The sequence below is a fragment of the Onychostoma macrolepis genome, chromosome 11, assembly GCF_012432095.1.
Source record: "Onychostoma macrolepis isolate SWU-2019 chromosome 11, ASM1243209v1, whole genome shotgun sequence".
NCBI lineage: Eukaryota > Metazoa > Chordata > Actinopteri > Cypriniformes > Cyprinidae > Onychostoma > Onychostoma macrolepis.
The window spans coordinates 11114337-11141846 of record NC_081165.1 but is presented as its reverse complement, the minus strand read 5'-3'; the positions used below and the strand labels follow the sequence as shown (position 1 = coordinate 11141846).

The 27510-nt window shown below is 36.4% G+C and overlaps 2 protein-coding genes across 2 annotated transcripts; both read right to left on the bottom strand.

The window, feature by feature from the left end:
• Nucleotides 1-167: 167 nt before the first annotated feature.
• On the bottom strand, nucleotides 168-21670 carry sort1a (sortilin 1a). The gene is made up of 20 exons (XM_058792278.1): nucleotides 21255-21670; nucleotides 11492-11551; nucleotides 9397-9470; nucleotides 9120-9222; nucleotides 8527-8688; nucleotides 8380-8453; nucleotides 7507-7556; nucleotides 7262-7389; nucleotides 6843-6987; nucleotides 6074-6229; nucleotides 5880-5986; nucleotides 5378-5480; nucleotides 4851-5022; nucleotides 3688-3878; nucleotides 3371-3560; nucleotides 3151-3267; nucleotides 2827-2935; nucleotides 2075-2187; nucleotides 1803-1923; nucleotides 168-1711 (listed from the first exon to the last, which is right to left on the bottom strand). The coding sequence occupies exons 1-20, from the start codon at nucleotides 21510-21512 to the stop codon at nucleotides 1697-1699; spliced, it is 2448 nt and encodes an 815-aa protein (XP_058648261.1). The 5' UTR covers nucleotides 21513-21670; the 3' UTR covers nucleotides 168-1696.
• Nucleotides 21671-22848: 1178 nt separating this feature from the next.
• On the bottom strand, nucleotides 22849-27282 carry psma5 (proteasome 20S subunit alpha 5). Its single transcript, XM_058790833.1, has 10 exons — nucleotides 27166-27282; nucleotides 26542-26584; nucleotides 26172-26238; nucleotides 25948-26074; nucleotides 25791-25858; nucleotides 25559-25666; nucleotides 25391-25449; nucleotides 24807-24909; nucleotides 23366-23452; nucleotides 22849-23278 (listed from the first exon to the last, which is right to left on the bottom strand). Exons 2-10 carry the CDS (start codon nucleotides 26568-26570, stop codon nucleotides 23201-23203), a joined length of 726 nt encoding a protein of 241 aa, XP_058646816.1. The 5' UTR covers nucleotides 26571-26584; nucleotides 27166-27282; the 3' UTR covers nucleotides 22849-23200.
• Between the last annotated feature and the right edge of the window lie 228 nt (nucleotides 27283-27510).

The following is a 27510-nucleotide window of genomic DNA, read 5'->3' as shown; positions in this document are numbered from 1 at the left end:
ACAACTTCCAATTTCAGGGTTGTTTTTAATACCTGCTTTAATAAGAGATGCAATATTCCTTTTAAAGTCTTTATGAAATTGGTTCACCTTGGTGCATCAGGGTCTAGAATCCATTCGATTCAAGTCAAGCCAATGAGCATGCACTTCATGAAGAGTTTTTTTTTTGTTTTGTTTATTTTATTGTTGTTGGCAGTCACATTTAATGGTACAGCATTTTACACATGACTTCAGAAAAGCCAAGTTCATCCATCCCAAACCCGAGGACCCTGCTTTCAACATGCAAACCCATCAATGAATTGTGTGGTCCACTGTCATCTGTAACCCCTGAGGTATCTATTTTATTATCTGTGCAAAAAAAAAAAAAAAAAAAACCTATATCTTAATCAGCTTACTGACTACAAATTAGCTTATTTATGAGTTGACAGTCAATACAGACCAAAAAAATATACATTTTCATATTTGATTATACTGCTAATTAGATGCACTTAATGTTGTAGACATCCTAATGAAGGATGAGTTGTTGTTCTGAAAAGAAGAAAAAAAACAACAAAAAAAACACTTAATGTCATAATTAACATTAAATATTATCTTGTTATTGAATATACAATTATTGCTGACTTAGCAACAAGGTGTCAGACTGATACCACGTTATATCTCTAAGATGCATTATGTAAGGTGCACCATAATAAAATGATTGAAAACCACGCAATGTGCCATCTTTTCTTGCATCAAATGACACTGTACCATCAGAGAATAGCATTGGTAATACTGAAAAGGAAGAATGTATTATTACTTGTGCATAGAAGATATACTATGCACTCGGCATATCTAAGCACACAGCAATGGCAGGCAACAAGAAGTAGTCAAATTTGATTTATGGAATGACTAAAGCTTGGCTAAACTAGTTTCTTGAAGATTTGAACTGTAATCCTCAGGATGTTATGTTAGTATAATAAAGCCTACAAACTTTATAAACAAGTCTCAGTCGATCGTGAAACTCGCACATGAAGCTTCCAGGGAATATTAAATAATTACCTTTAAACACTTCACATTCATCCAGATTTATTCAGACAATAACTAAAAAAAACAGGCTTCAAAGAGACTTCAAACCATCCTAATATGCAAAACGAAGAAAATGCTGAAAATCCTTTGGTGAAGTTAAATACCTGATGCAGGAAACCAGCAATGAAAAATTAGCACTTACATAATTTTTAACCACGCTTCAAAGCTCATGTCTGATGTATCCTCTTTTCTGTAAATTATACTCCAATTATAGTGGCCTTCAAAGTACTACTATAATAATAATAATAATACTCCTCAGCCATCAGATTTTGTGCAATAACTCGCATAAATTTGAAATATATGGCAACCTAATTGCTTCAAATCCTTTGTGCATCCCAAATACCATAACATGAAATGATTAAAAAGATTGAAACTTTTTCAGCAGAGGATTAGAAAACTCCTTCAGGAGAAGCTTTTATGAAAATGCATGTTTTCTCTATTTCTGTCCTTGTAGTCAAATCCTGCTGTGCTGAATCACTGAAAATCTGTCCCCAAGTGGCCAGAAGCAAATCGATTGGTCAGAATGTGTCTCATGCGTGCTGGAACGCAGTTACACACACATAGAGGGTCATGGGAAGGGTAGGCATTGTGGTTTCTCTCTTTTAAAACAGTCTTATGACGATCTTTGTGTCGGTCACTCTAGGAGGTCCTACAGATGTCAAAAATATAATGACAGGATTAATTCAAAGACTTTGCAGAAATGAATATTGTGTTTTTACCAGTGAGGGGGCAGTATGTACCTCATCTGAATCATCGTGGTAGTGCGTCTTGCCACCCTCCAGTGTGTCCAGGTCATCCACGCCATCGATACCATTAGCTTCAGCGTGCTGCTGTAATACGGAGTACCTGTGCACCAGGAACCTATCGAAGACATTAAAAAGAAGCCATGAGACAGATATTGCTGTAGGAAATCAAATCAAACTGTATGAACTTCTCATATGTACAGCACGATAAAACATATATATAGATCATGCTCTGCTGTGTGTGATGTTAAGAAAATGGGGGCACAAACCTTCCTCCACAGACATATTTTTTGATGAAAATAACCCCAGCAACAGCACTGATCAACAGAACACCGATGACCACAGCGATTATAGGAGCTGAATTGAATGAATGTTCTTCTGTCTGAAAAATGCCCGATGGGAAAAGTTTTATGGTGCTTGTATTCAGCAAAGATGCATTCAGTTAATCAAAAGAGACAGTAAAAGACATTTATATTGTTACAAAAGATTTCTATTTTAAATAAATGTCGCTTTTTTGAACTTTCTATTCAGCAAAGAATTTTGACAAAACATATATCACGGTTGGCACAAAACTATTAAGCAGCACAACAGATTTTAACATTGATAATAATAATAAATGTTTCTCAAGCAGCCAATCAACATATTAGAATGATTTCTGAAGGATCACTTGACACTAATAACTGGAGTAATGAAGCTGAAGATTCAGAATATATTACACTTTAAAATCAGTAAAACAGTTCTTTTCAATTGTAATAATATTTCACAATATTACTGTTTTTACTGTACACTCAGAAATAAAGGTACAAAAGCTGGGGCGGTACCTTTTCAAAAGGTACACTTTTGTACCTATTAGGTTCAAATATGTACACTTTAAGTACTAATATGTACCTTTAAGGTACCAAAATGGACCCTTTAGGTACAAACATGTACCTTTTAAAAAAGGTACCGCCCCAGTGACAGCTTTTGTAACTTTATTTCTGAGAGTGTATATTTTAACATTAATAATAAAATAAAAACCTACCAGTGGTTCTGTCCTCAGCAAATTACTAACGCATTTCTTACTCAGATCAATCTCTTTTCGTTCTGGAGTTATTCCTCCTTCACAGTGATCCCCAGGAATTTTCCGGTAACTACAATCACAGATTCACAGACAGTAGAATGTTTAGCATTCAAATAATTATGTGACAAAAACATTAACTCATATGCAACAATTTTGCATATGCGAACCGGTTCAGTAAATCGGGCTCATAGATTTTCTAGCACAGCGATGTATGCAAAAAATAGCTTACACCTGCTGAACATTTCAATACGAGTCCTGCGGAGTGGAAATAGAGTGATTTGTTACCCGCTGGTCTGAAGCTGCTCTTTGCGTCCATGCAGGCAGAACTCCAGTGAATGGCCAATAAGGTCGGGCTGCTCCACACACACAGAGCTGTTTTCCGCATGATAGAATCCAAAGTCACTGCAGGAAAAGAGAGAGACAATGACTGAATGTATGTCGTGAATAGTATAAATGAATCACACTGTACTTTGAGTGTATTTGATAGGTCTGTATGTATTCGTACCATTGAAAGTCAGTGAGAGTGCAGGGACAAGTCATGGGCTCCTTGGTGACAATGTAATCCCGCCCGTTCCAGCAGACTGAGTCCTTTCGTAACCGTAAAAACCTTTCCTTGTATCCCAGCACGCACCCATCAGTGGGGTCGCTAATATTGCTTGAGTGAGCGAGCCACTGGATGTAGTCATTCTCCTGACCTGCAGTAGAAGTATTTGGTTGTTTCAGGGCACTATTTACAAATTTTAAGATTGCTCTTCTGGACTGGATTCTGTATGCTTTTATATTAGTTTATGAAATATTTTTTTGAGATATTAGATCACTCACAGTCTCTAGAGAGCAACTGCCTGAAGTCAACAGTGACAGAAGCCCAGTACTGATTCAGGACAGTTTCCCTGTAGCCCCAAAGGCTGACATTCATTGAACGGGCACCAGGTTCTGATGCCAGGCCAGTGAAGTATATCGGATCATCGGTGAAGTTATGCACATGCCAACACTGACCTTCATCAGTGGAAAATCTAGTGAAAATAAATGTAAATATTAAAGTTTTCATTTTAAAGGGTTAGTTCACCCAAAAATGAAAATTCTGTCATTAATTACTCACCCTCATGTCGTTCCAAACCCGTAAGATGTTTGGAACGCAAATTAATAGTCCATCTGACATCAGTAGTTTAACCTTAATTTTATGAAGCTAACGAGAATACTTTTTGTGCACAGAGAAATAAAAAATAACGACTTTATTCAACAATTTCTTCTCTTTCGTGTCAGTCTTCGATGCTCGTTCACGACAGCACCACGACTCATGCGTGTACATTCCTCTGCTCATAAACAAGCCGCAGCGCATCTGGGTTCTACATCAGCAGCACCACACACATGCATCGTGGTACAGTCACGAACGTGCGTCGAAGACTGACAAAGAAGAGAAGAAATCGTTGAATAAAGTTATTTTTTTTATTTCTTTGCGCACAAGAAGTATTCTCATAGCTTCATAAAATTAAGGTTGAACCACTGATGTCACATGGACTATATTAACGATGCATTTACTACTTTTCTGGGCCATAAACTGTGTCAGTTGCATTGCTTGTCTATGCAGGGTCAGAAAGCTCTCGGATTTCATCAAAAATATCTTGTGTTCCGAAGATGAACGAAGGTCTTACAGGTTTGGAACGACATGAGGGTAAGTAATTAATGACAGAATTTTCATTTTTGGGTGAACTATCCCTTTATCTATATAAAATAAATAAAATATAAATATATGTAAATTTAAGTTGATTTACTTTTATAAATTAACTTTTTTTTTAATTAAGTGATTATTCTTACAATTTGTTATTTTTTTCTATTGTTTAATTTAATTGAAAACAAAATGAATTACATTACCAGACATAACCATTTAAAAAGATTAATAATATTATCATTTTTGGAACACTGGAACATTTATTTCACATGCAGAGGTCAAATTTCTATAAACACACAGAAATGTTAAAGCTCACTTGATCTGTGATATGGGGTGTGAGGGGTTGTGCTCCACTGCTACTAGCAGTCCTCCTGAATCCAGTATGGCGTAGTGATGGGGGCCTTTCAGTGCTTGAAACCATGTGTAACCCCCGTCATCAGACACATACACGTCTGGAGAAAGCACAGAAACTGCACCTCCCACACTCCCTGATGAAAGAGCAGATGGAAAAGAGACGCGAGTCGGAGAAATGTAGCACTCCTGTATCACTCCTGATCACACCAAAAAAGTGTGTAACAATCTATTAATAATATATAATTATTAGAGACAGGCATCAATAAAAATTCTGTAGTTGGAGAAATTTTAAATTTAATTAGCTCCACTAGAATCACAGTGAGCTTTTTTTCAATAAAAAAAAAAAAATTATATAAACTCTTTATTATCCTGAACGTTGGAGGTGGTGAAAATGGTTATACTAAGGTTTACACTGAATGTGAGTCAGGGACTCAGGGATAGTTATGCCTTGTAGAAAGACATGTGATGGAGAATGTGGGCTGTAATCACCATGTGCCAGGATGAGTCCCACGGCATTGGGCTCGGAGAGGGGCTGCATGGGCACGTTTAGTTTCATAGAGATGCTGTAGGAGGCATGAATATGCAGACTACACTGCAGAAGACAGAGATGCATATAAGATTAACATGAAATCCCACACATATATCCTATTTCTGCAATTCAGGTGCTTATTTTCAGGAACAAAATAAATATTTTGTCACACATTTGCATAAAATCATTAACTTATCCACAACATATCAGGCAATGTTAAAGATAGTAACACTGAAAGCATTTCAAAAGGTTTAAATTGTTATTGCAGTTTTAGCTCTGAGAAAGAGAAATCTTAACTATTCAATAATAGCACCGTGAACATATTGCAACTGTCCTGCTCAAGGACACAATAATGATTTCTTATCGATTGTTTTTTTAGGGGGAACACACTGTGTGTTCACCATGATTTGCATCTAAAATAAAGTTCACGTTCTGGCTGTGTCGTTTCTGCGAGGCTCTCACTTTGTCCGGGTGCTCAGTAGTAGAGTCACACTCTCCGTTCCAGGGTTTCTGCAGTGGTCGCCACTCTCCACCTTGATTAAATGTGATCACTGTCTGCACAGAGCCATCTGGAGAGGGAAGACACACATCAGACGATATGAGATTTATGTAAATTCTTCCTTAATGTGTTGTTATGATTACAGTCACAGCCTTACCCACGGCGAGCACACTGGTCATATATACGCCCCTCAGAGAGGTGATGTTGGTGAAGTCTGTGTCTCCGCCTGTAGTGGTGTACAAATGACGTTCCAGAGACTTGGAAAACACTATACCTCGGTCATCTGACACATATATGGTACCAATACCGGAGTCTGACGGAGTGAAAACAATTGTTAGTCCCCAGGTTCTGACGTCAAGGTTACAAATCATATATTCATATAATACTGGCTGGCCTGGAATATTATATGCACAGCACAGAGAATTCATGTATAACAGTCATCATGTTTTCTCATTTTTTAAGGTTTTATTTCAAAACATATACAAAGTCCCAAACAGTGCAGTTATTGTTACCAAAATCTACAACTATTAAAACAGGTTTCATTGATTGAAATAAAGCTCACATAAAATAAAGTATAAATATTAGTCAAAACTTAAATGTTGCAGTAAAATAAGTTGAAGCTGAAGTGCTAAAATTACTAAGACAAAAACTGAAATAAAAATAAACTAAAGCTAATTATAAAATTAAAAAAACTAATACTTAAACTAAAAGATACTTAAACTTAAATTAAAATTGAAAACTGAAAATATAAAAATGAAAGCTAATTTACTAAATAAAAGCTATAGCTATTGCAAAAAAGATACACATATTATTAAAATAACACTGATCCAAACCTCAGGTCTCAGCAATATGATATATCTGGATATTGCACAGACACATTATTATTTCAAACGGGAGATTTATTTTGCTGAACAATAAACATTCACCTCCAGGTTCGTCTACATGCATGAAGACCATATCATTGTTTGCGGCTAGAATGGAGTAAAACTGCTCGTGTCCAACGGTGGGGAGTTGAGCCATATCCCACGTCTCCCCCTGATCTACTGAGACGTGAATCATGCGTGTGGAACCCTGCAAAACAAAAGAAGTGTTTTTGATATCTGCATGTGATTTCAACCTCACATGCTCTAGTAAAAAAATAATAATGTGACGCAGTATTTACTGTATATTTGATCATATAAATGCAGGCTTGGTGAGCATAAGAGACTTCTTTGCAGCCCCAAACTATTTAACAGTAGTGTATATGTAATGAGTTTGGACAAAAGTATCTCTTTTTTTCTTAAATGTAATCTAAGTAGGCAGTACACTTGATTTTGATTATACACAATACATCATGAGAGCTCACCGAGGCGGTCATGATTGAGGCAAAAACGAAGCGTCCACCCAGGCCAAAGGAATAAATCCTGCTTCCTATAGTTTTGAACGTTTTGCCATAGTCTACAGATTTCCTCAGCTCAAGCGTTCCCCGGTCACCTGAGACAGAGAAATTCAAAAGTATGAAGAATGAGGAACAACAAGCAGGAAGCATCTTTCCAATTCCAATACTGTTCATGTGATCCTTAAAAGTTATACTAAAATAAAGCCACTCACTGCAGGATCCATTGGGGTTTGTGGTTAAGAAAACGGTGTCATCAATACCCCTGAAATGGCAGATACAGAACAGATACAATGAGAAGTTTCCATCCGTCCATGCTGAATTCACAATGCTATAAAAGGATGGCTACTTCAGATCTAACTAAAGGCCTCAATTTCTTCAGTGTGCAAAATGCATGAGTTTAGAACTGTTCATGGGCTATTTCAAAAAGATGTTCCACCAAAAAGCTCTAATTTGATTTAATGAAATATGTGGTCATGTGGGAACTGTAACCTCAGGCTAATGTTGCATGTAAAAATGCAATTGCAATCGATTATGCTTCATTTGACAGTCAAGAGAAATGAACTTCTATTAAAACACTTAAATCTAAATGATCTAGGCAGCAATGAGATTCAAATCCACAAAAAGATTAAAATCAGTGGACACACAATAACCAATCACAATGAACAACAAAAATGTTGTTTTGGACAAAGAACTCCTCCAAAAATGTCAAGATCTTTTTCAAAGATGCATGCTCCATTTTTTAGCAGTCAGGAACGATGCACTTTTTATGAAGTAGGAGGCAAAATCATATTTACAAGTTCCCAGGCTGCAGGGTTTATGACAATAAATCTCGGAGATATATTAAAAAGTTTGATTTGAGTAGCAGCTAAACAAGCTAAACATTAGCATACCTTGATAGCACGCAGAGTTACATCCAGTTTTATATTCAGCTGTTACTATATGTTGCATAAAAAGAAAACCGGTCAATCAGATGGTCAAAGTGGGCCAGAATTAGCTGCAATATGGCTCAGACTTCGCCAGTAGTCCAAACTCTGACTACATAAGGCAACTGTTACTTATTCAGTTATGTATGTTTACAGTCATACCATTTCATAAGACACACAGACTCATGGATCTTCCTCCAGCTGGCCCCAAAGTCCTCAGACAGCCATAAGTCATACTGAAAAAATAAGAAAACCATTTTAGTACATGTACTTTTGCACAGGAAATGAATGTCTAATCAGAGTTCTTACATTGATGCTGTAGACCATGAGTATGTTGCTGTCTCTGGGGTTGTATGTGATCTGCATTAACGGATGGAAGGGAAGTTCAGAAGTCACAAAGCTCTTGCCGAAATCAACCGAACGGAAAATTTTGGTGACTCTCCCCTCAGTTAGATCACCTGTGAGGATCACCTGTGGGACAGATCATACACCTGTTCAGTATTTAACCAAATAATTAGACAAGTGGAGGAAACTCAGTAAATACGCTCATAATGGATAGAGAAGATTTTAAAATTTGAATGTTGAAGCACTTTTAGCTAAAAAAACTTGCTCTGCTCAATATTTTTGTGTAAACTATGATATTTTTTTTCAGTATTGTTTGATGATTAGAAAGTCCAAAAGAACAGCATTTATTAAAATTATATATTATTTTTTTACATTATACATGTCTTTACAGCCACCTTTGCTCAATAAAAGTATTAATTTCTCAACCAAATGAGCCTGAACCTTTGAATGGTATAGTGTACATTTGTTACTACACCACAGATGCTTTCATTACATTGAAAATAACCTGGAATAATACTTTCAGAACAATTCAAAATTACAGTAAAGTAAATATTCACCTTCCCTGAATTTTCGGGACCAATTGCAATGCCAAACTCTGTCTGTATGAAGGTGTTGTTAATGAGGTCGGTGATGTCCTGGAATGTCTTTCCATAGTCTTCACTGACCCAGAAGAGATAAAAGGGAGTTATGGATCATGTGATAGAGCTAAACAAAATAAAAATCAACCACACGTGTATCAACATTTATATTGAAAGTGGAAGGATTCATTACACTTTCTGAACTGCTAAACCACTCCAGCTAGAGCTTTGACACGGTCTTAAAAGACACTCTTACCTTCTGTACAGTCTGGACTGACCAAACCGCATGATAAAAAGAGGAACCTGGAATGTGGTCAGCACCAGCAGAACCTGCACAGGAGAAGGGCACAGTGAGTATTTTAGCATGTGCATGTGAAAGACTCAGAGTGCTTCAGAAACTCGCAGTGCAGTGAAGCATTCATAGAGATTTCGACTCTGGCTCGGCCGAGATACCGCGGGACACATGCCTGGATTTGAGCACAGACGCAATCTCAGCCTTCACACTTACTTTATCCAGCTATCACTCAAATTCAGGCGCTTCCTGCTTGCAGAGAAGATTCTGATTGGACAGTGAGCAGTTCTCATTAAACTCCTGTCTCTATCTTTTAAAGTCAAAATGAAATGGTATTTGCAATCCATTCTTCTTCCATAATGTGACACATTTCCCCAGAAATGAATCAATTATTAACATTAATCAATAGTTCACACTGTTTAGGTGTTACTAAAGTCATATTAGAGATTCAGAATAAGTACAATTACAATTAATATTATAATAAATAAATTTAAAATGACATTTTTGATGACTCAAAATTAAATAACCCATCAAAAGCAAAGCTTTGTGCTTTTTAGTAAATGTTCGTTAGCTTTCAGGGCAGATACATTTGCAAGGCTAGAGGTTTTTAAACAAGGGTCCACGGTAAAAAATAGAGAAGTATTATAAAAGGACGAAAATAAAGAATGGAATGAATTTTTTATTTTCTATTAATTAATTAAACAGAAATCTTTCAGCCTTTCTCTTCTAGGAAAAGAGACCAAAATATTAATGACTCATCCTGCACTACAGATTTTAGTCCAGTCATATGTGACCCTGGACCACAAAACCAGTCTTAAGTGTCAATTTTTCGAAATTGATTGAATAAATAAGCTTTCCATTGATGTATGGTTTGTTAGGATCGGACAATATTTGGCCGAGACACAACTATTTGAAAATCTGGAATCTGAGGGTGCAAAAAAAAAAAAATCAAAACACTGAGAAAAATCGCCTTTAAAGTTGTCCAAATGAAGTTCTTAGCAATGCATATTACTAATCAAAAATGTTTTTATACATTTACGGTAAGAAATTTACAAAATATCTTCATGGAACATGATCTTTACTTAATATCCTAATGATTTTTGGCATGAAAGAAAAATCTATAATTTTGACCCATACAGTGCTACAAATATACCCCAGCGGTTACATATGCCTTCTACAATGAAAATGTAAACTAAAGGTTATTTAAATCAAACAAAGGGACGAGCTCTTCATCGTGTCCCACCCCAAATTTGTATCTTTAAAAACATAAATAGTATCAATTTTGATTCATGTTTCTTCTTGCAAAATAAATATTTCTGGAAAGTCCTTTTTTTACGAGCCTGAAAAAATAGAACAGTATTCGTTAGAGGTGGAATAAGTAATTGCCAGAAAGGTGCTAATTATGACGCCTCAAAAGTAGAAAAGGTGTCTCAAAAGACGCCACTCTTTGAATGTGTTTGCACAGAGTTAACAGAAATGTATTTGAGTGTTGTTGTTGTTGGGCGAAGGCTGAGCTGGAGGAGTAATTACAGCTTGTACATTCGTAGAGACGGATTCAGCCTCTAGTGTTGTTGGCGCTAAATGACGGTTTGAGGTCTTGTCAAGCCAGGCTCTGAAGAGTCTTTCAGCCTCTGAAGCTGTAATTCACTTGTTCCAGTTTCACACTGACATGTGATTGTAGGGGCCACATTCCTGCGAGTCAGATCATGAAGTGACAGCAGTTTTGAATCTTTTTGTGGTGATATTTACAAAAATTGCAATAACTGCTGACTTTTGTTTTCAATGGTGCAATAAAAGCAATGCTGCTATCCGTTGTGGTGAGTTTGTTATGAGGATGCTACATTACTTTAATTAGGCCATAGATTAACCTAAATTGAAAACATAAAAGATCATCTAATGTGACATTTCAACATTTGCTGATGCAGTTTCTTTTTTTTTTTTTTGCATGTCACACTATCAAAATCCCCATTGTACCAAACCCTGATGCATTTAAAACTGGACATTGTTCATGCTATGGCACTGTATTCTTATGTTAGATAATTAGTCAAATTCGACTCACCCCTATGCCATCTCCAACCCAGGCCAGAGACACCGTGCCACTCAGGTCATTGAAGTTATGCTGAAAAAGAGATGTAGAGACATAATAAAGATTGCTTGACTGCAAATAAACATTGTAAGGTAGTTCAAATTCTGGAGATGGATGATCTTAATAATCCCTGTGCACCGGCAATGCGAACTTATCAAATTTTCTCTCCAAAAATAACCTGCATAAATCAAAATAAATTCAAACGAAAGCAAAACAAGTCCTTTTCATTAGCACCACTCTAAAATATATTTTATTGTAATATTGTTCTTTCTCCCACTCCCTCAGTCCTAATGCAGATTTGTTTTCAGATCGCTTCTGTGGTGAAACTATACACCGCAGGCTGTTTAACTGCAGTCCACAGGGATGAGGTCGCAGGCTGGAATTGGACTAAAAATATAAAACAAGAAAAAAAAATAACAATAATGACTCAAAACAGGACTCTAAACCACAGCTTTACATAGCTAAAAATAAGAAACATCCATACATAGCAGAAAGTTGTCACAAAAATACAACTTAAAAAATCTAATATGAGAAAAACATGCTTTAAAAGGAAATGGGAAAAATCCTCATTTCTGTATAATGGACAACAAACAGCATTTTTATGCACATTTTGTATGCAAATGTTTTGATTTGACAGTAAAGCTGTCCAATTCTTTGGCGACAATCAGACACAAATTAGACAATTGTTGACAAACAATAAAAGACTCATGTAGATTCTTTGGTCTTGGAAGAATTTAGAGCAATAATTGAGTTAAATCGGTTGAGACATTCTTGAGATTTCTTTTCAAAACACTAAACAAGATTCATGCGAGTCGTAGCGTCTTTTCATCAGAAAAGCAAGAAATTTCTCCATTTAATCTCATTACTCTATATGAACTACTGAGACATTAAAAGAGACCCTTTAGGAAGTTAAACTGATCAACAATCAGCTAAAAAACACAACATTTATGTAAGTAATGCCATTTAGATTGTGTAATAAAAGGCTACTATGCAAACACATTTACGGTGCTTAATCAGAAAAATCCTGGTGATTCTAGGAAGAAAAACACAAGTGCTGGGATTTATCTTTCCACAGGGAAGCGGAACCATGTAGCGACATGCACACAGAAACCACTGCTGATTCGACAGATGGCTGTGCCGCTGTCAGCCGCCCCACACTGCTAGGGAATGTGTGTGTTTGTGTGTAAGGGCACATTTAAGAAGACAGGCCCGCTGTCAGTCGAGTGTGTAACCTCCCTTTCAATTTCATTCGCTGGAATGCGAGACCCAGATGGTCTGTGTGTGTGTGTGTGTGTGTGTGTGAGGAACAGAGCGAGTGCCCCACATTTTCATCTGCCTCACACACTGAGAACAAGAGAGCAACTGATGTCCAAGAGATTGTGGGAGAGAAAAGGAGGGAAAAGAATAAAGAGAGTCCAAACACTCAAGAGCAGGCTCTGCTCCAAATGCTTGTGAGCTCTGATATGGAACCTTGTAAAGTGGACGCTCTACACAGACAGCAATTCCTGCTTCGTTATGAGAAATTGATTTCAATTGAGTATGTTGCTAAATGCACATACATTAGGGCAGGAGTTTTCAAACGTTTTTGTCAGCCGAACGCCTTTGACAAATTATTTACTTAAAGTACCCCCTGATATTTTAAGTAAATATTTGAATAATTTAATGGCACATTTGTATGTTTAATTTTAAAGGCATTTATTTTTAGCATTCAGTTTTAAATTTCAGCCATATTTATATAGCTATTGTTATTATTAGACTCAGAAAAACATAAAAATTCATATTACTTTCATTTACAATGCATTAAATTTTTTCCACAATAATTGTTTAAATACAGGGTTTTCCAAAAAGATAATTATTTTTATACATTTAAGATTTAACATTTACATGACAATGGTAAACCTGTAACATTTATTTGCAAAAACGTTTTAATTTATTTATTTTTATTATTATTAATTCGCTAATGGTATACACTCTACATGAACCCCCTGCAATTCCCTCACGAACCCCACTTTGGGAAGCTCTGCATTAGGGTAAAAATAGAACTGCATTATAATTACAGTATTCTTATTTAAAATCTATCTCACGGCAAATCGTACATTTACGAGGTGGCTAATTCATGCGAATTCGTATGACTTGCTTGTACAAATTCATACGTTTTGTGGAAAATCGTACGTATTTTACGAGGTGGCAAATTCGTAGGAATTAATATGACCACCCCTAAACCTAACCCTCACAGAGTGAGGTCATACGAATTCATTTGAATTAGCCACCTCATAAAATACGTACGAATTGGTCGTGAGATAGTGTTGGATTATTATTATTATTCTTTTTTGGAAAGAATAAATAAATGAAATAATTTTGTAGAATTTGGTTAAAAGTAATGTTGTCATTTAGAACAGATTGTCAGAAGTGTTTCAAATGATTTCTTAAAATGGTGCCTATGTAGGCAGCTCACTGTGTTTTGGAACAGAGCCACACATTTTTTATTTAATGGAGGACGATAATGTGGTAACAGGGGTGTGTGCAAAAATATGCCACATATTAAGTATTTAAAAAGCAATAAAAACAAAACAAAAAAACTTTTAATACAACTGACTTTATATGAATGCCAAAATGATGACAAATGGCAATTTGTTTAGAAAGAACTGTACACAAGTATATAAAATGAAAAAAAATTAAATTAAATTAAACATCAAAAATGGCAATCAGTATGGAGTAGAGCAACATGTTTTTGGAAGAAAAGCCACACACACAACTGGAATAAGTTAAGAAAAAACTTCTGATATGGGGAGCAACACCCAATTCACACATTAAGATCCATTTGGAGGATCTGATCTACTATTTTATGGCCCATATGGACATGTTTGTCTAAGGAGGCCTCCGCCCAACACCTTTCTACGAATCACATCCTCTCTACATTTCTGCAATTCCACCAAAGCCCCTGGGGATCAATGACTATGTCACAGAATACTCCGTTTCTCACTTCTGCTCAGTGATGACATCGTCTTACAATTTTTACACATTCTTTTTTTTTTCGTAAAAAGCAGCTGTACTTGGTCCAGGGAAGCAAAGAACCACAACATTTTTGAAACTCACTAGCATCCAGGCCCATGGAAATTTTTTGGACTCTTGCAATCCAAAGTGTGAACAAAAGTTTCCATGTTACCAACCTAGCCAATGTCCTTTTGATGCAACCCACCTCGAAACAGCCCCTGAATGGTACATGTGTTCCAGAACAGCAAGAACAAGTCATCTAAAACACCTGCACAAACTCCAGGGCCAGTGTTCCCTACTCATTAATGTGTCTTTGAATAATGACTATGGTGGTTGCCTCTCCATTCCTTGCCATATTTAAACTAGAAGGAAAGAAACATGCTGACATCCCTGTCCTGGCCAACAAAACAGGCTTGCCAAGAATGGGCTGCACCACACCAACAAGTCTTCGCCAATGGAGGATTAAAGGGTGATGAGAAGACATTGTGAGCATACAATGTTCCTTCAGTTTGAAGAAGACCAAAGAAGAACACATGACTCAACGAAAGGCCCTAAACAAACTCTATGATTCTGTCCTAAATGCAGTCCAATACACTTATTGTTCACCTATGAGTCCACACTTTGGTGATGTAATGCTTTAAAGATTGTTAGTCAGTATAGGTTTCACACTAGAGTTTCGGGATCTGCAGAAATAAAAAACAAACAAACAAGCAAATAAATAACAAAAATAAATAAACAAACTGACATTGTAAATTAATACAGTCTCCTTTCTAAACACAATATAATGAGATACATACACACAAATATTATTTTATATATATATATATATATATACACACACACATACAGGTGCTGGTCATATAATTAGAATATCATCAAAAAGTTGATTTTTCACTAATTCCACTCAAAAAGTGAAACATGTATATTATATTCATTCATTACACACAGACTGATATATTTCAAATGTTTATTTCTTTTAATTTTGATGATTAGAGCTTACAGCTCATGAAAGTCAAAATTCAGTATCTCAAAATATTAGAATATTTACATTTGAGTTTGAATAAATGACCATCCCTACAGTATAAATTCTGGGTATCTCTTGTTCTTTGAAACCACAATAATGGGGAAGACTGCTGACTTGGCAATGATCCAGAAGACGAACATTGACGCCCTCCACAAAGAGGGTAAGTCACAGAAGGTCATTACTGAAAGGTGTGGCTGTTTACAGAGTGCTGTATCAAAGCATATTAAATGCAAAGTTGACTGGAAGGAAGAATTTGGGTAGGAAAAGGTGCACAAGCAACAGGGATGACCGCAAGCTTCAAACACTTGTGAGAGCTTCACAAGGAGAGAACTGAAGCTGGAGTCAGTGCATCAAGAGTCACCACGCTCAGACGTCTTCAGGAAAAGGGCTACCAAGCCATTTCTGAACCAGAGACAACGTCAGAAGCATCTTAACTGGGCTGTGGAGAAAAAGAACTGGACTGTTGCTCAGTGGTCCAAAGTACTCTTTTCAGATGAAAGTAAATTTTACATTTCATTTGGAAATCAAGGTCCCAGAGTCTGAAGGAAGAGTGGAGAGGCACAGAATCCATGTTGCTTGAAGTCCAGTGTGAAGTTTCCACAGTCAGTTATGATTTGGGCTGCCATGTCATCTGCTGGTGTTGGTCCACTGTGTTTTCTGAAGTCCACAGTCAACGCAGCCATCTACCAGGAACTTTTAGAGCACTTCATGCTTCCTTCTGTTGACAAGCTTTATGGAGATGCTGATTTCATTTTCCAGCAGGACTTGGCACCTGCCCACACTGCCAAAGGTACCAAAAGCTGGTTCAATGACCATAGTGTTACTGTGCTTGATTGGCCAGCAAACTCGCCTGACCTGAACCCCAGAGAGAATCTATGGGCTATTGTCAAGAGGAAGATGAGAGACACCAGACCCAACAATGCAGATGAGCTGAAGGCCACTATCAGAGCAACCTGGGCTCTCATAACACCTGAGCAGTGCCACAGACTGATCGACTCCATGCCACGCCGCATTGCTGCAGTAATTCAGGCAAAAGGAGCCCCAGCTAAGTATTGAGTGCTGTACATGCTCATACTTTTCAGTTGGCCAAGATTTCTAAAAATCCTTTCTTTGTATTGGTCTTAAGTAATATTCTAATATTTTGAGATACTGATTTTTGACTTTCATTAGCTGTAAGCTCTAATCATCAAAATTAAAAGAAATAAACATTTGAAATATATCAGTCTGTGTGTAATGAATGAATATAATATACAAGTTTCACTTTTTGAATGGAATTAGTGAAATAAATCAACTTTTTAGATGATATTCTAATTATATGACCAGCACCTGTATATATAATTAGCACATTAATATATAAAATTGTATTTAATTCTATTTAAACACAAAGTACATACACGATTAACACATTAATATTTAAAATTCAATTGAATTCTATATAAAACTTTTGTTATTTATCAGACTACTGTATAATATATTACTTTATGATTTTTTTTCATCTGAATTAATATAATGATGATATATATATATATATATATACACACACACACACACACAATTAATGTAATTAGCATATACTAAAATGTTCCAATTAATCATATTAATTACAATTAATATAATAAATTTAATTATACATAAAATGTATTAGAAACAAAACTAAATATATATAATATGGGGGATGCAAAAACTTTTCTACTTTAAAAAGAGAGAGAGATTTTCATTTTTATTTCCCCTTCTTCGTTATTTTTCTTGCTCATATAAACGCTTTAGCAAATACAATGTACAGTTTGTCATGCCAATGAAGCGGATTTGAATTGAACTGAGCTGAATTGAGAGAGTGAGCGAGAAAGAGAGAGAGAACCACTGTGACAGTTTTCTTCAGGTATATTAAAATTCCTTAGTAATTCCTTAGTCCTGCCATGGTTACAGGAATGCATGTATAGGCTACACCACACATTTCCAAGTATTTGCATCTGTGTTTTTGTGCAAGTATGTGTCTAGCCTAATAAGGCAATGGTACACAATCTTAATTGACTGTGTGGTAACCCTGGAATCAGACTCAGACTCTGTGAATCTCTTCCACTATTAAAGGGTTTGCAAACTGGTCACAGATCAGCATTGATTACAAAGGTCTGATAACACAATGGGGATACTTGGAGAGAAAACCCATCCTGCAGTGAGAAAGCCAAATAATATTAAAGCATGTCTGCTCCACTAAGACTCACGGGCCACTTGAGCGTGAGGCCATGGGGCCCTCGAAATCCTCCAGAACAATCACACGGCAGACAAGCTTTTCCAAGAAAAATATATGAAATATACTTCACAATGGCAAAAATGTATAGAAAATTACAGTAACCCATACAATTCTACTACTTTCCATCTATGCTCCACAAGTCCTCTCCAGTGGACACGTTAAAACCACGAGGAACAACATTTGGGTTGCTTTTCTGTCATCTCACCAACACTGAGCATTTCAGAGAGGACAGAAAATGTTTTCTCTGTATACATTCTCCCCCGGAGAAACCTGGACGTCCTTCCCTTGTATTGAACTGGTAAACAGTCTTTGAACCTCAGGTCCAGCCAAAGGAAGCTTTAGACTTGATCCAAATGGATTCACAGTACCAATAACAAACATGACTTCAGGAGGACCAATAACAAGCATGACTTCATCTCTAGGCAGTAAGAAATAGAATGAGTTTAATAAGAGACGCGACTCAAGTTGGTCTTAAAATAAGTGCTATTTAGACAGGTGGGCAAATGCAAACACACGAATCAAAAAACATGCACAGAAATATCTTGGAATCAAGAACTTAAACCATGTTTTCTTAACTGGAAAGCCATGGCGAAATGGGTAAGAGGTCAGCAGTTCATTAGATGGAGCAGTGTTATGTTTTCATTGGACTCACATAAATAACTCCCCACTGGCACAACATCCAGAGCGGAGTCTCAAAAAGTCTTCCAGCCACCAAAAGAGCATCTCAAATCATACAAAAACACAAACCTCACCCACCAAGCTGTTTGAATATGCATACGCGTACCACTATAAGTTCACTTAATTTGAAGAATCTACAGGCACTTGTTAAAAAGACTTTACTGTGAGCTTGTAAAGTTTCTAATTGCTCTGGCAGATCATAAATTCCATCAGGCAGAAGACGATCAGCAGCCAGTTTTAACGTCGACCGACCACAGAGCCTTGCGCAACACCATGGTTGGTTTGTTTGCACATTTTGGACTGAAACAGATTGAGAAATGTATACTTTAACACTGTAAGCATCTTAATAATGCCTTTAGATCATAAAAAAGACGCTTCGCTGAAAACTAATTATATTTTATCGATAACTTAGTCTATGAATTATTGGTAACTCACTGGGTATATAGTTGGTGTTCAACTGTGGTGTTGAAATTTGATGCATTTACAGAACAATCAATCAGTCAATGCATCTAACTTGTGCTACTCATATGAATGACAGATAAATCGTGCAGCTTGTTGTAAAAAGGCATGCTAGTGCTTTTCAATACGATCTGGTCAAAAAGGTCAAATAAAAATCATATCTTAAGACCAGAACAATATAGAGACTTTTAAAAGGAATAGTTCACCCAAAAATGAAAATTTGCGACTGTCAACTGTTTGGTTGCCAACATTCTTGAGATTTGGAGAAATTTAGCGTTACATCACTTGCTCACCAATGGGTCTTCTGATCTGTGCATATTTCTCTCCTGATTCTAACAAGACAACTTGTCATGTCTTGCTTTCTCACCAGAGAAAGCTAGATCATGGATAGAGGACTCAAGATGAAACTATTTGAAAAAGAGTTTAAAAAAAATCTTAATGATGGATTTTGTTTTACAATTAAACAGATTTTCGGTTCACAAGACATTAATTAATTGACTGGAGTTGTATGGATTACTGTGACGTTTTTAATCAGCTGTTTGGATTCTGACGGCACCCATTCACTCAGAGGATCCATTGGTGAGCAAGTGATGCAATTGCAAGTGATGCAATGCTAAATTATTCCAAATCTGTTCAGATGAAGAAACAAACTCATCTACATCTCTGATGGCCTGGGGGCGAGTACATTTTCAGCAAATTTTCATGTTTGGGTGAACAATGTCCAGTAATTAATATATTCAGCCAAAATACATTTAATCAGTGCTTCCCCAATGACATGTTTTGACTATTTCAGCGTCTGTTTCATGCAGACAATGTAGATAAGCTAGAACAGGTAAACGTCTCAGCAGTGTGGACGCCTTTCACCGTGACCAAAAATGAACAGATTAGCAACATTTTCGGCTGAAGGAAATACTAGTTGCAAGCATAGTTTTACAAATGTTATATATTGTTTAAATAGCACCGTTGAGTGTTTCAGTGTACAAGATATGAAATCTCCACCTCAAGAGTAGCCTTAAATAAATATTTTAAAGGTCAAAATAAAGGTTTTACATCAAAGTACTCTTAACCACAGGAACTTTACATGTACAGTTGGCAGGAGTTCTACAGAACAAACTGCATGCAAGTTAGACTACCCAAACAGGTGTGAATTCAACAAGGAAATGTTTTTGAGATGTTGCCTTCAAAATACTTTTCCCACAGCACTGTTGTCATGCCTCAAGCCTTTTCCCGTTTCAGAAACATTCCTTTCTTGGAGGAAACATTTCACTTCAACAGTCATTTATGCTGGACGGAATGTGAAAGGACCAGAGCCAAAAACACTGGCCATAAAAGAACTGGCTCTGTGTGCTTTCTTAACAACAACAACAGTCCTTCTCATGACCGATTGCTTTCCATGAAAGTAGAGTCAATGTGCTCTGAATCTGGATATATAGTGGATGCTTTTCATAGAACGGGACTGATATGAAAGATATAGATTGGCATACATGTAGCTTATCGTTTACCGATAATGCCTGCCCAGCGAGAGGTCACGCCAACTGCTGGTAAAACCTAATTGATGTGCTCGGGGAGAGGGTTAGATAAGAGTAATATATAGAGAAACAGCACGTTCACTGACTTCTTAAGAGTTAGTAATCAGTCATGGGCTGCTGTAATGAATGAGCTCTGACTGGATCTGGTTAAGCAGAATCACCTGACCCTGTGGCGTCCGTACATAAATATAAAAGAAACAGATCGCAGAGACATTAGAAGCATATCAAGAGGATGAATGCATTTGTTCTTTTGGCATAAAGATGAAATGTGTGGAATGTCTTAAAGGAACATCAAACACAAAAACTCTGGCACATGGTATTATAAGGTGATGCATGCAGAGTTTGTTTTTGATGCTAATTTGATATCAACCATCTGGAAAACTTCACAAATGTCATGATTTGTCACAAATATTTGAGTGCATGTTCTGAAAAAGACTGAGAAATAATATTGGCTTGCTGAGGTGATGTAGGTACATTATTAGGTAATCTCAGACCAGAAGCCAGCAGTATGATCTCACTTTTGTGATTTATGGTTCCTAGAAATTTAGGAAGAGCTTTCGAAGCAGAGAAAAAAAACACACAAAAAAAATTAAAAAAAAAAAAAATTAAAATTAAACGGAAAAAATAGACTTAAGCGTAATAAACTTAAATAAATTAACCATCCAAAACAGAAAAATGTTTCACAAAATCATAAAATAAATTCGAAATAAGTTTCACAAAAATTATATATACAAAACTTTCCATTATATTAAAGCCTATTATATTATATTAGTATAATAAATTGGAGATATTCTGACCTACCGTATGAGTATCGTTTTTTAACGTAGAATCATAGCCGTGCAGTGATTGACATTGATTTTGTGCGGATTCTTCACTCCTTTTCATCTTGACATGGTCTGGTTCCTGTAAATCTTTCAAACTGAGCAGATTTCGTGTTTTGTGACTCTTTAGAAACATGGTTTGTTCACTCCTCCTGGAGCTGCTGGGTCTCTCTTCAAAGTCCATGCAAAGAGCCACTGAGGATAATACAATCAAAACACAGCAGAATACGGTGCTCATGGTTCCCGTTCAATGTGCACAGGATTCTTCGGTCTAAAAATCCATAAATAGCAGGTCTACTGGTACCAGAACAGACCGTGCAGTGTTTACGCTCTGACGCATGTCTGTAGTGAAGCCGCTGGTCGCACTGCTAAACTCAGGGATTGTTCAAGATTAAGATGGGCGGGGCCGTTCATTCAACACGCCCATTTCATGAATATTAATTTGGTCGCGTTGACGTTGCCTGGAAACCCTTTAAAAGGCTGTGGGTTCGCTTATAAATATTAATTAACTAAGGCGTGGCGATACGCGTCGGCATTCCAATGGCAAAGGCTTAACATTAATATTAATTAGAAAACAGCTACATTGCTCTGGTATTTACCAATGGCGAACGCCTGGTTCATAAATATTAGACAAGCATTCACTATAGCAGAAGTGGGTTAACCACGCCTTCTGCTGACCAACCTATCTTGCAAATTAGACAGTGTGACACCACCAGTCTCTGTTCCTTCCGATTTAACGATAACAAAACTACCAGGTTTTTTTTGCCACTGCCTTGAATGTTGTGAAAAGTTTGGACTGCCAGCATTAAATTCTTGCATTAATATTATTGCAAGCTTATACAATTATAACATCCGAGCCATCATACCAAAAACATTTTACATGAATGGATATCACATTTAATAATATTGTGTATATAATATTGTTACTTATATTAAATCCATTTAATTTAAAATTACTGTATATTAAATAAATAAATTTTTTTCTACATGTCAAACAATGTGTAGAACTAATGAAACTGATTTCTAAGCCATTAATAAAATAAATGAACTTGTGACACTGACCATGTTAACTAATTTGTACAAAAAAAGTCATATAACAGCAAATCTGTCTCTCTCTCTCTCTCTCCCCATCTATCCATCTATCTATGACCATGGACCACAAAACCAGTCTTAAGTTGAACGGTTATATTTGTAGCAATAGCCAATACATTGTATGGGTCAGAATCATCGATTTTTCTTTCATGCCAAAAATCAATAGGATATTAAGTAGAAATCATGTTCCATGAATATATTTTCTAAATTTCCTTTAAGAAACTTAATTTTTTGAATAGTAATACTCCATTTGGACAACTTTAAAGGGGATTTTCTCATTAAGATTTTTTTTGCAGATTCCAGATTTTTAAATAGTTGCATCTTGACCAAATATTAACAAACCATACATCAATAGAAAGCTTATTTATTCAAAAAATGTACCCTTATGACTGGTTTTGTGGTCCAGAGTTACATATATATTAAAGATAATATTTTCCTTTCACACAAATTTATCAAGTTCACCTATAATAGCATATGTGAAATTTCTTTTTTTATTAGCCTATAAATGTAGTCTTGTTAAAATAGGGGGAAAAAAAAAAAAAAATCAATTTTTCAACAACAGTTTATTAACGCATTGATTTGTTACAAAAAGGACCCCCCCATGTATTTTCAACTACAAGATCTGCTGTTCTGTGCTTGTACAGAACTATAGAAATTTTGGGATTGACAGAGAGAAAAAAAAAAAAGGTATAAAGACAATTCCTGTCTGAACAGGCAAACCGTAGGATGCAGCCAGAGTATTATGTGTGCAATTGCTGTGTGGTGATTCACACAAAATTACACTGGATTTTTCATATTAAACATCAGTCAGGCTTTGCAGAGCTCCATTCAGCTCTAGATATCCTTGATGACATCCTCAAGCTCTTCTTTTGTGTACATGTGAAAGGTCTTGCCAGGCTCTACTGTGGCAAGCTGCAGGCAGAGAGATGGAAATTGTCAGAACCTTCATATACTTTTGAATTAAATTATATTTCACATGACCATGCCCTTGTGCATTACCTCAATGTTAGTGGCATTGAGTTTCTCCTCCATCACTTGTTTCAGGATAGTGAGAGAAGACTTAATGGCATCCTTTAACGTCATGGACTGAAAAAGATAAATATATTTATGAACATTTGGTGGGGAAAGGCAGCGACATCAATGCTTAACTTGAGACTGGAATTTTTTTGGAAGCAATTAGATTTATGGGGAAGTCTTTTGGACACTGGCTACCGCTTATTAGATTGCGCGATCACATGGGAGAGTCTGGTGACTAAAGTTACACTAGTAGAGGCATGTCATACTGGAATGGGAAAATGGGTGGGGTAGATTTAAAAAGGGACTCTTATTTCCCAAGCACGTGGCTCACTTTGCTGCTCTAGTATTCTCTCGGGATAAACACTTAGCTCTGTGAGAATACCCTCTTGAAATAATCTGACTGTGGCTTTATGGATCAGATGGCTCAGTTACCGCTTAGACTTTGCTATATACACAGACTTGTGGAGTTGAGTTTGCATTATAGAAAAAAGATTACTCTTATAGGAATAGTTCATCCAAAAACCTCACCCTCAGGCCGTCTAAAAATGTAGATAAATGTGTTTCTTCATCATAACGGATTTAGAGAAATTTAGCATTACATCACTTGCTCATCAATGGATCTTTTGCAGTGAATGGGTGCCGTCAGAATGAGAGTCCAAACAGCTGACAAAAACATCACAATAATCCACATGACACCACTTCATCAATTAACATCTTTTGGGGCAAAAATCTGCATGTTCGTGCTTGAATGGCTTCACTTCTGGTCAAAATACCAGTCCATAAGCCATAATGCTTCCTCCAGTGAAAAAAATTCACCTCCTTTTGTTCTCTCACATCAAACCCCACCAAAATATTTGTTTAGGACTGTTTTCACTTGTAAACGGTGCTTGTGCATATTTCTCTCTTGATTCAAACAAGACAACATTTTAACTGGCAAAAGCAATATAATGGATAGAGGACTTGTATTTTTGCCTGAATCAACAGTTTGAAGTTAAGTGTCTTACTGACGAATTTCTTATAAACACACAGCTTTTTGCTTCACAAGATGTTACTTGATGGGCTGGAGTAGTGTGGATTACTTGTGGATTACTGTGATGTATTTATCAGCTGTTTGGACTCTCATTCTGACGGCACCCATTCACTGCAGATGATCCAGTGGTGAGCAAGTGATGCAATGCTAAATTTCTCCAAATCTGTTCTGACAAAGAAACAAACTCATCCACATCTTGGATGGATTGCAGGTGAGCAATTATTGTATGGGTAACTAGGTATGGAGTAGTAGGGAAATTTGTGCTTTTTAAAGGATGCGGAGCTGCGCATTTAACAGCGTTGAAACCGAGCCAACTACTATTTCCTCATTAAACTTTACCATAAAACCTTAAACAGGAAACAGAGATGAAGCAGAAAGAGTGGGTGAATGTACCTTGTGGTAAACCTCCTGCAGAGAGCTCTGAGCTCCTTCAGATGCTGAGCCGATAGCCCTGGCATCACACTGCACAAAAGTGCCTGAAGGATCCATGTGGTATCTGTTAAAAGAAGTTTGGTGTGATTTACATACTTTACAAACCAAACAAGTCTGTACCAGTACCTAATAAATAAAAACTTTTAATAGGGATTATAATGCTTTTGATATTAATTTAGTGTAGAGCGACACAATTTGGGAGGAATTTGACAATTGTGATCGCCATTCAAAATGCAATAAAACAATAAATAAATTTTAAAAAAGAGCTGCACAATTTGACCAAAAATTTTGTTATTGTGTTATCAATATGACTATAAAAACACTTTATTATTATTATTATAAAAGAAGTGCTATGCTCATGTCCCATGTGTTTATTTAATTTAATAGTGCATTCCTATTTTTTGGAATGTACATTGTTAAGCAGGGTATTCATTCAAAATAACCAAAATGATTAAAAACGTTTAAATACCTATGTAAACTAATTGCTGTATATTTTGATAGCTAAATACTACAAACAGTACTAAAGACAAAGGAAGTGTACTTACAGCTGAGGTCCTTTTTCATCAACACCTCCAAAAAGCAGAGCGACACCAAAAGGACGGCTCTAAAGATGGAACAGGTGGATATTTGTAATCAAATATCTACAACCAGAGACAACTGTCCTGCAGAGAACTGAAAAATAATGCAATAAAATGTTAGCCAGACAGCCATACCATAGCGCCAGGGTCAGCGTCCTCCTCTCCAAACTGCAGAGCGAGGTTAGACACAGCCTGTGTTACGCTCTCCACCGTCATCGTCTCATTGTAGGTAAACCAATGGTTCTGCAGAAACACAAGAATGCTTAAAAAATATGGCATTTGGTGTAAAACCACAGTATTTATGAATGAGACCCACTGACTAATCATAGCAGTGACAATACAGATTTTGAAGAAAACGTTCACTGACCTGTGTTTCCACCCTTGCTTTGTCAATAAGTGTTTTTGCATCAGCTATTAAGCCACTCATGGCACAGCCTGTATTGAAAAATGAACATGATCATTCACAACTAGTTTTATTACACTTACCCACTTGGAAAATATGTTTCTTTAAGCATTTTTCTTACCAATATGAGTGTCAATTTCAACAATCTTTTCAATGCTGTTGGGCTCCATCAGAGGAGAGGTTATCCGCTTCTCCACAGCGAGACACACTCCCTCCGATGTCTGAATGCCAATGGCTGTGGACCCCAACTGGAAAGACCCACAAAGCCAAAAAAATTAGCCCTAGCATTCATTTCTTACAAACCGAGAAATTTCAGACATATTATTCTGCTAATAGGAAGTGTACCTTGATGGCTTCAATGGCATATTCTACTTGGAAAAGCCTTCCCTCTGGTGAGAAAGTGTTTACTCCTCTGAGGATGAAAAAGATGTTAACATGATATAGTAAGTATATTCAAATCTGTATCGTAATATACAATTTACAAACATACAGTTAATGCAGTTATTATATCAGCAAAACAAAAATGAAAGTGAAAGTTTGACAAGAGTGTGACATTACATGTTTTAATTATTCTTTTACAAAGAGATATATAAATATCCTAAAAAATATATAGATATATGAGCAGCCACTGACTACACAAGCATGTAACACAATTGACTGAACATTCAAAGCAGTGAAAGAGTAAAGCATAGATAAAGATCATTCTTCATCTTACCTGTCATACTCTGATCTTGTCAGGAACATTTTGAAATGCAAATCTATAAAAATGAACAAGAACAGACTTAGATTATCTAACTTTAAATGTAGTGAGTTAGCACAAAAAAACCCAGCTTGCTATGTATGCGGCGCGATCTTAGCACAGGAGTTCACAACCAATCAAACCCCGGCATCACTTAAACCGATTGGACGATTTTGAGATAAAAGGCGGGGCTTAAGCTAAACTGTCTATTTGATTGGTCGAACCACCCTTCACTCAATGACAAGGCATGTTTCGTTTCAACTCGAGTCATTCAAGTCATTCTTAGATGAGCTGTATAATAATACCCCCATCGTATTTAATTTCATACATGCACTTTTCTAAACTCTCAAAGGCCGCATAAGCAGTTTTCCCATAAAATTTTTATGTATATTGTTCTTTATTTAGGAAAAAAACATGTGAGAACACAAACACATGAGCATCTAACGTTAGCTATCCGGTTTACTGCTAAATAAACAACACACGGGCCGTTAAAATAATTTCACACAATATACTTTGTTGTCTCAAATGTTTTTATCTGCTGATCTGCGGTTTACTGCAGTAGGACACAACATCATAAAGTGTTTGTTATAAATTTCTTACCTTCTGCTGTGGAGGGTGAGTTTGCTAGTTTCAACAGTACAGGAAGTGTTCACACATAATCGCCCGACAAAATCATTTCGGTTCAATTTAGGTTCCTACCCTATTGAATCCATCAAAGAAGACTTTAAACACAGTGGCAATGATTATTGTGTCATATGACGACCAAATATTCTAGGTATTGTTTGTTGGAGCTGCATTCTAAATAACTTCATAATTAATCGCCACATTTCCCCTTTATTCCTATATTTCTGCCTTTCTATTCCCCGCTTACTTCAGAGCATTCATGTATGCATGCATGTCTTTTAACCTTTATTAAACATCTTCAAATAACAAACAGGCATTATC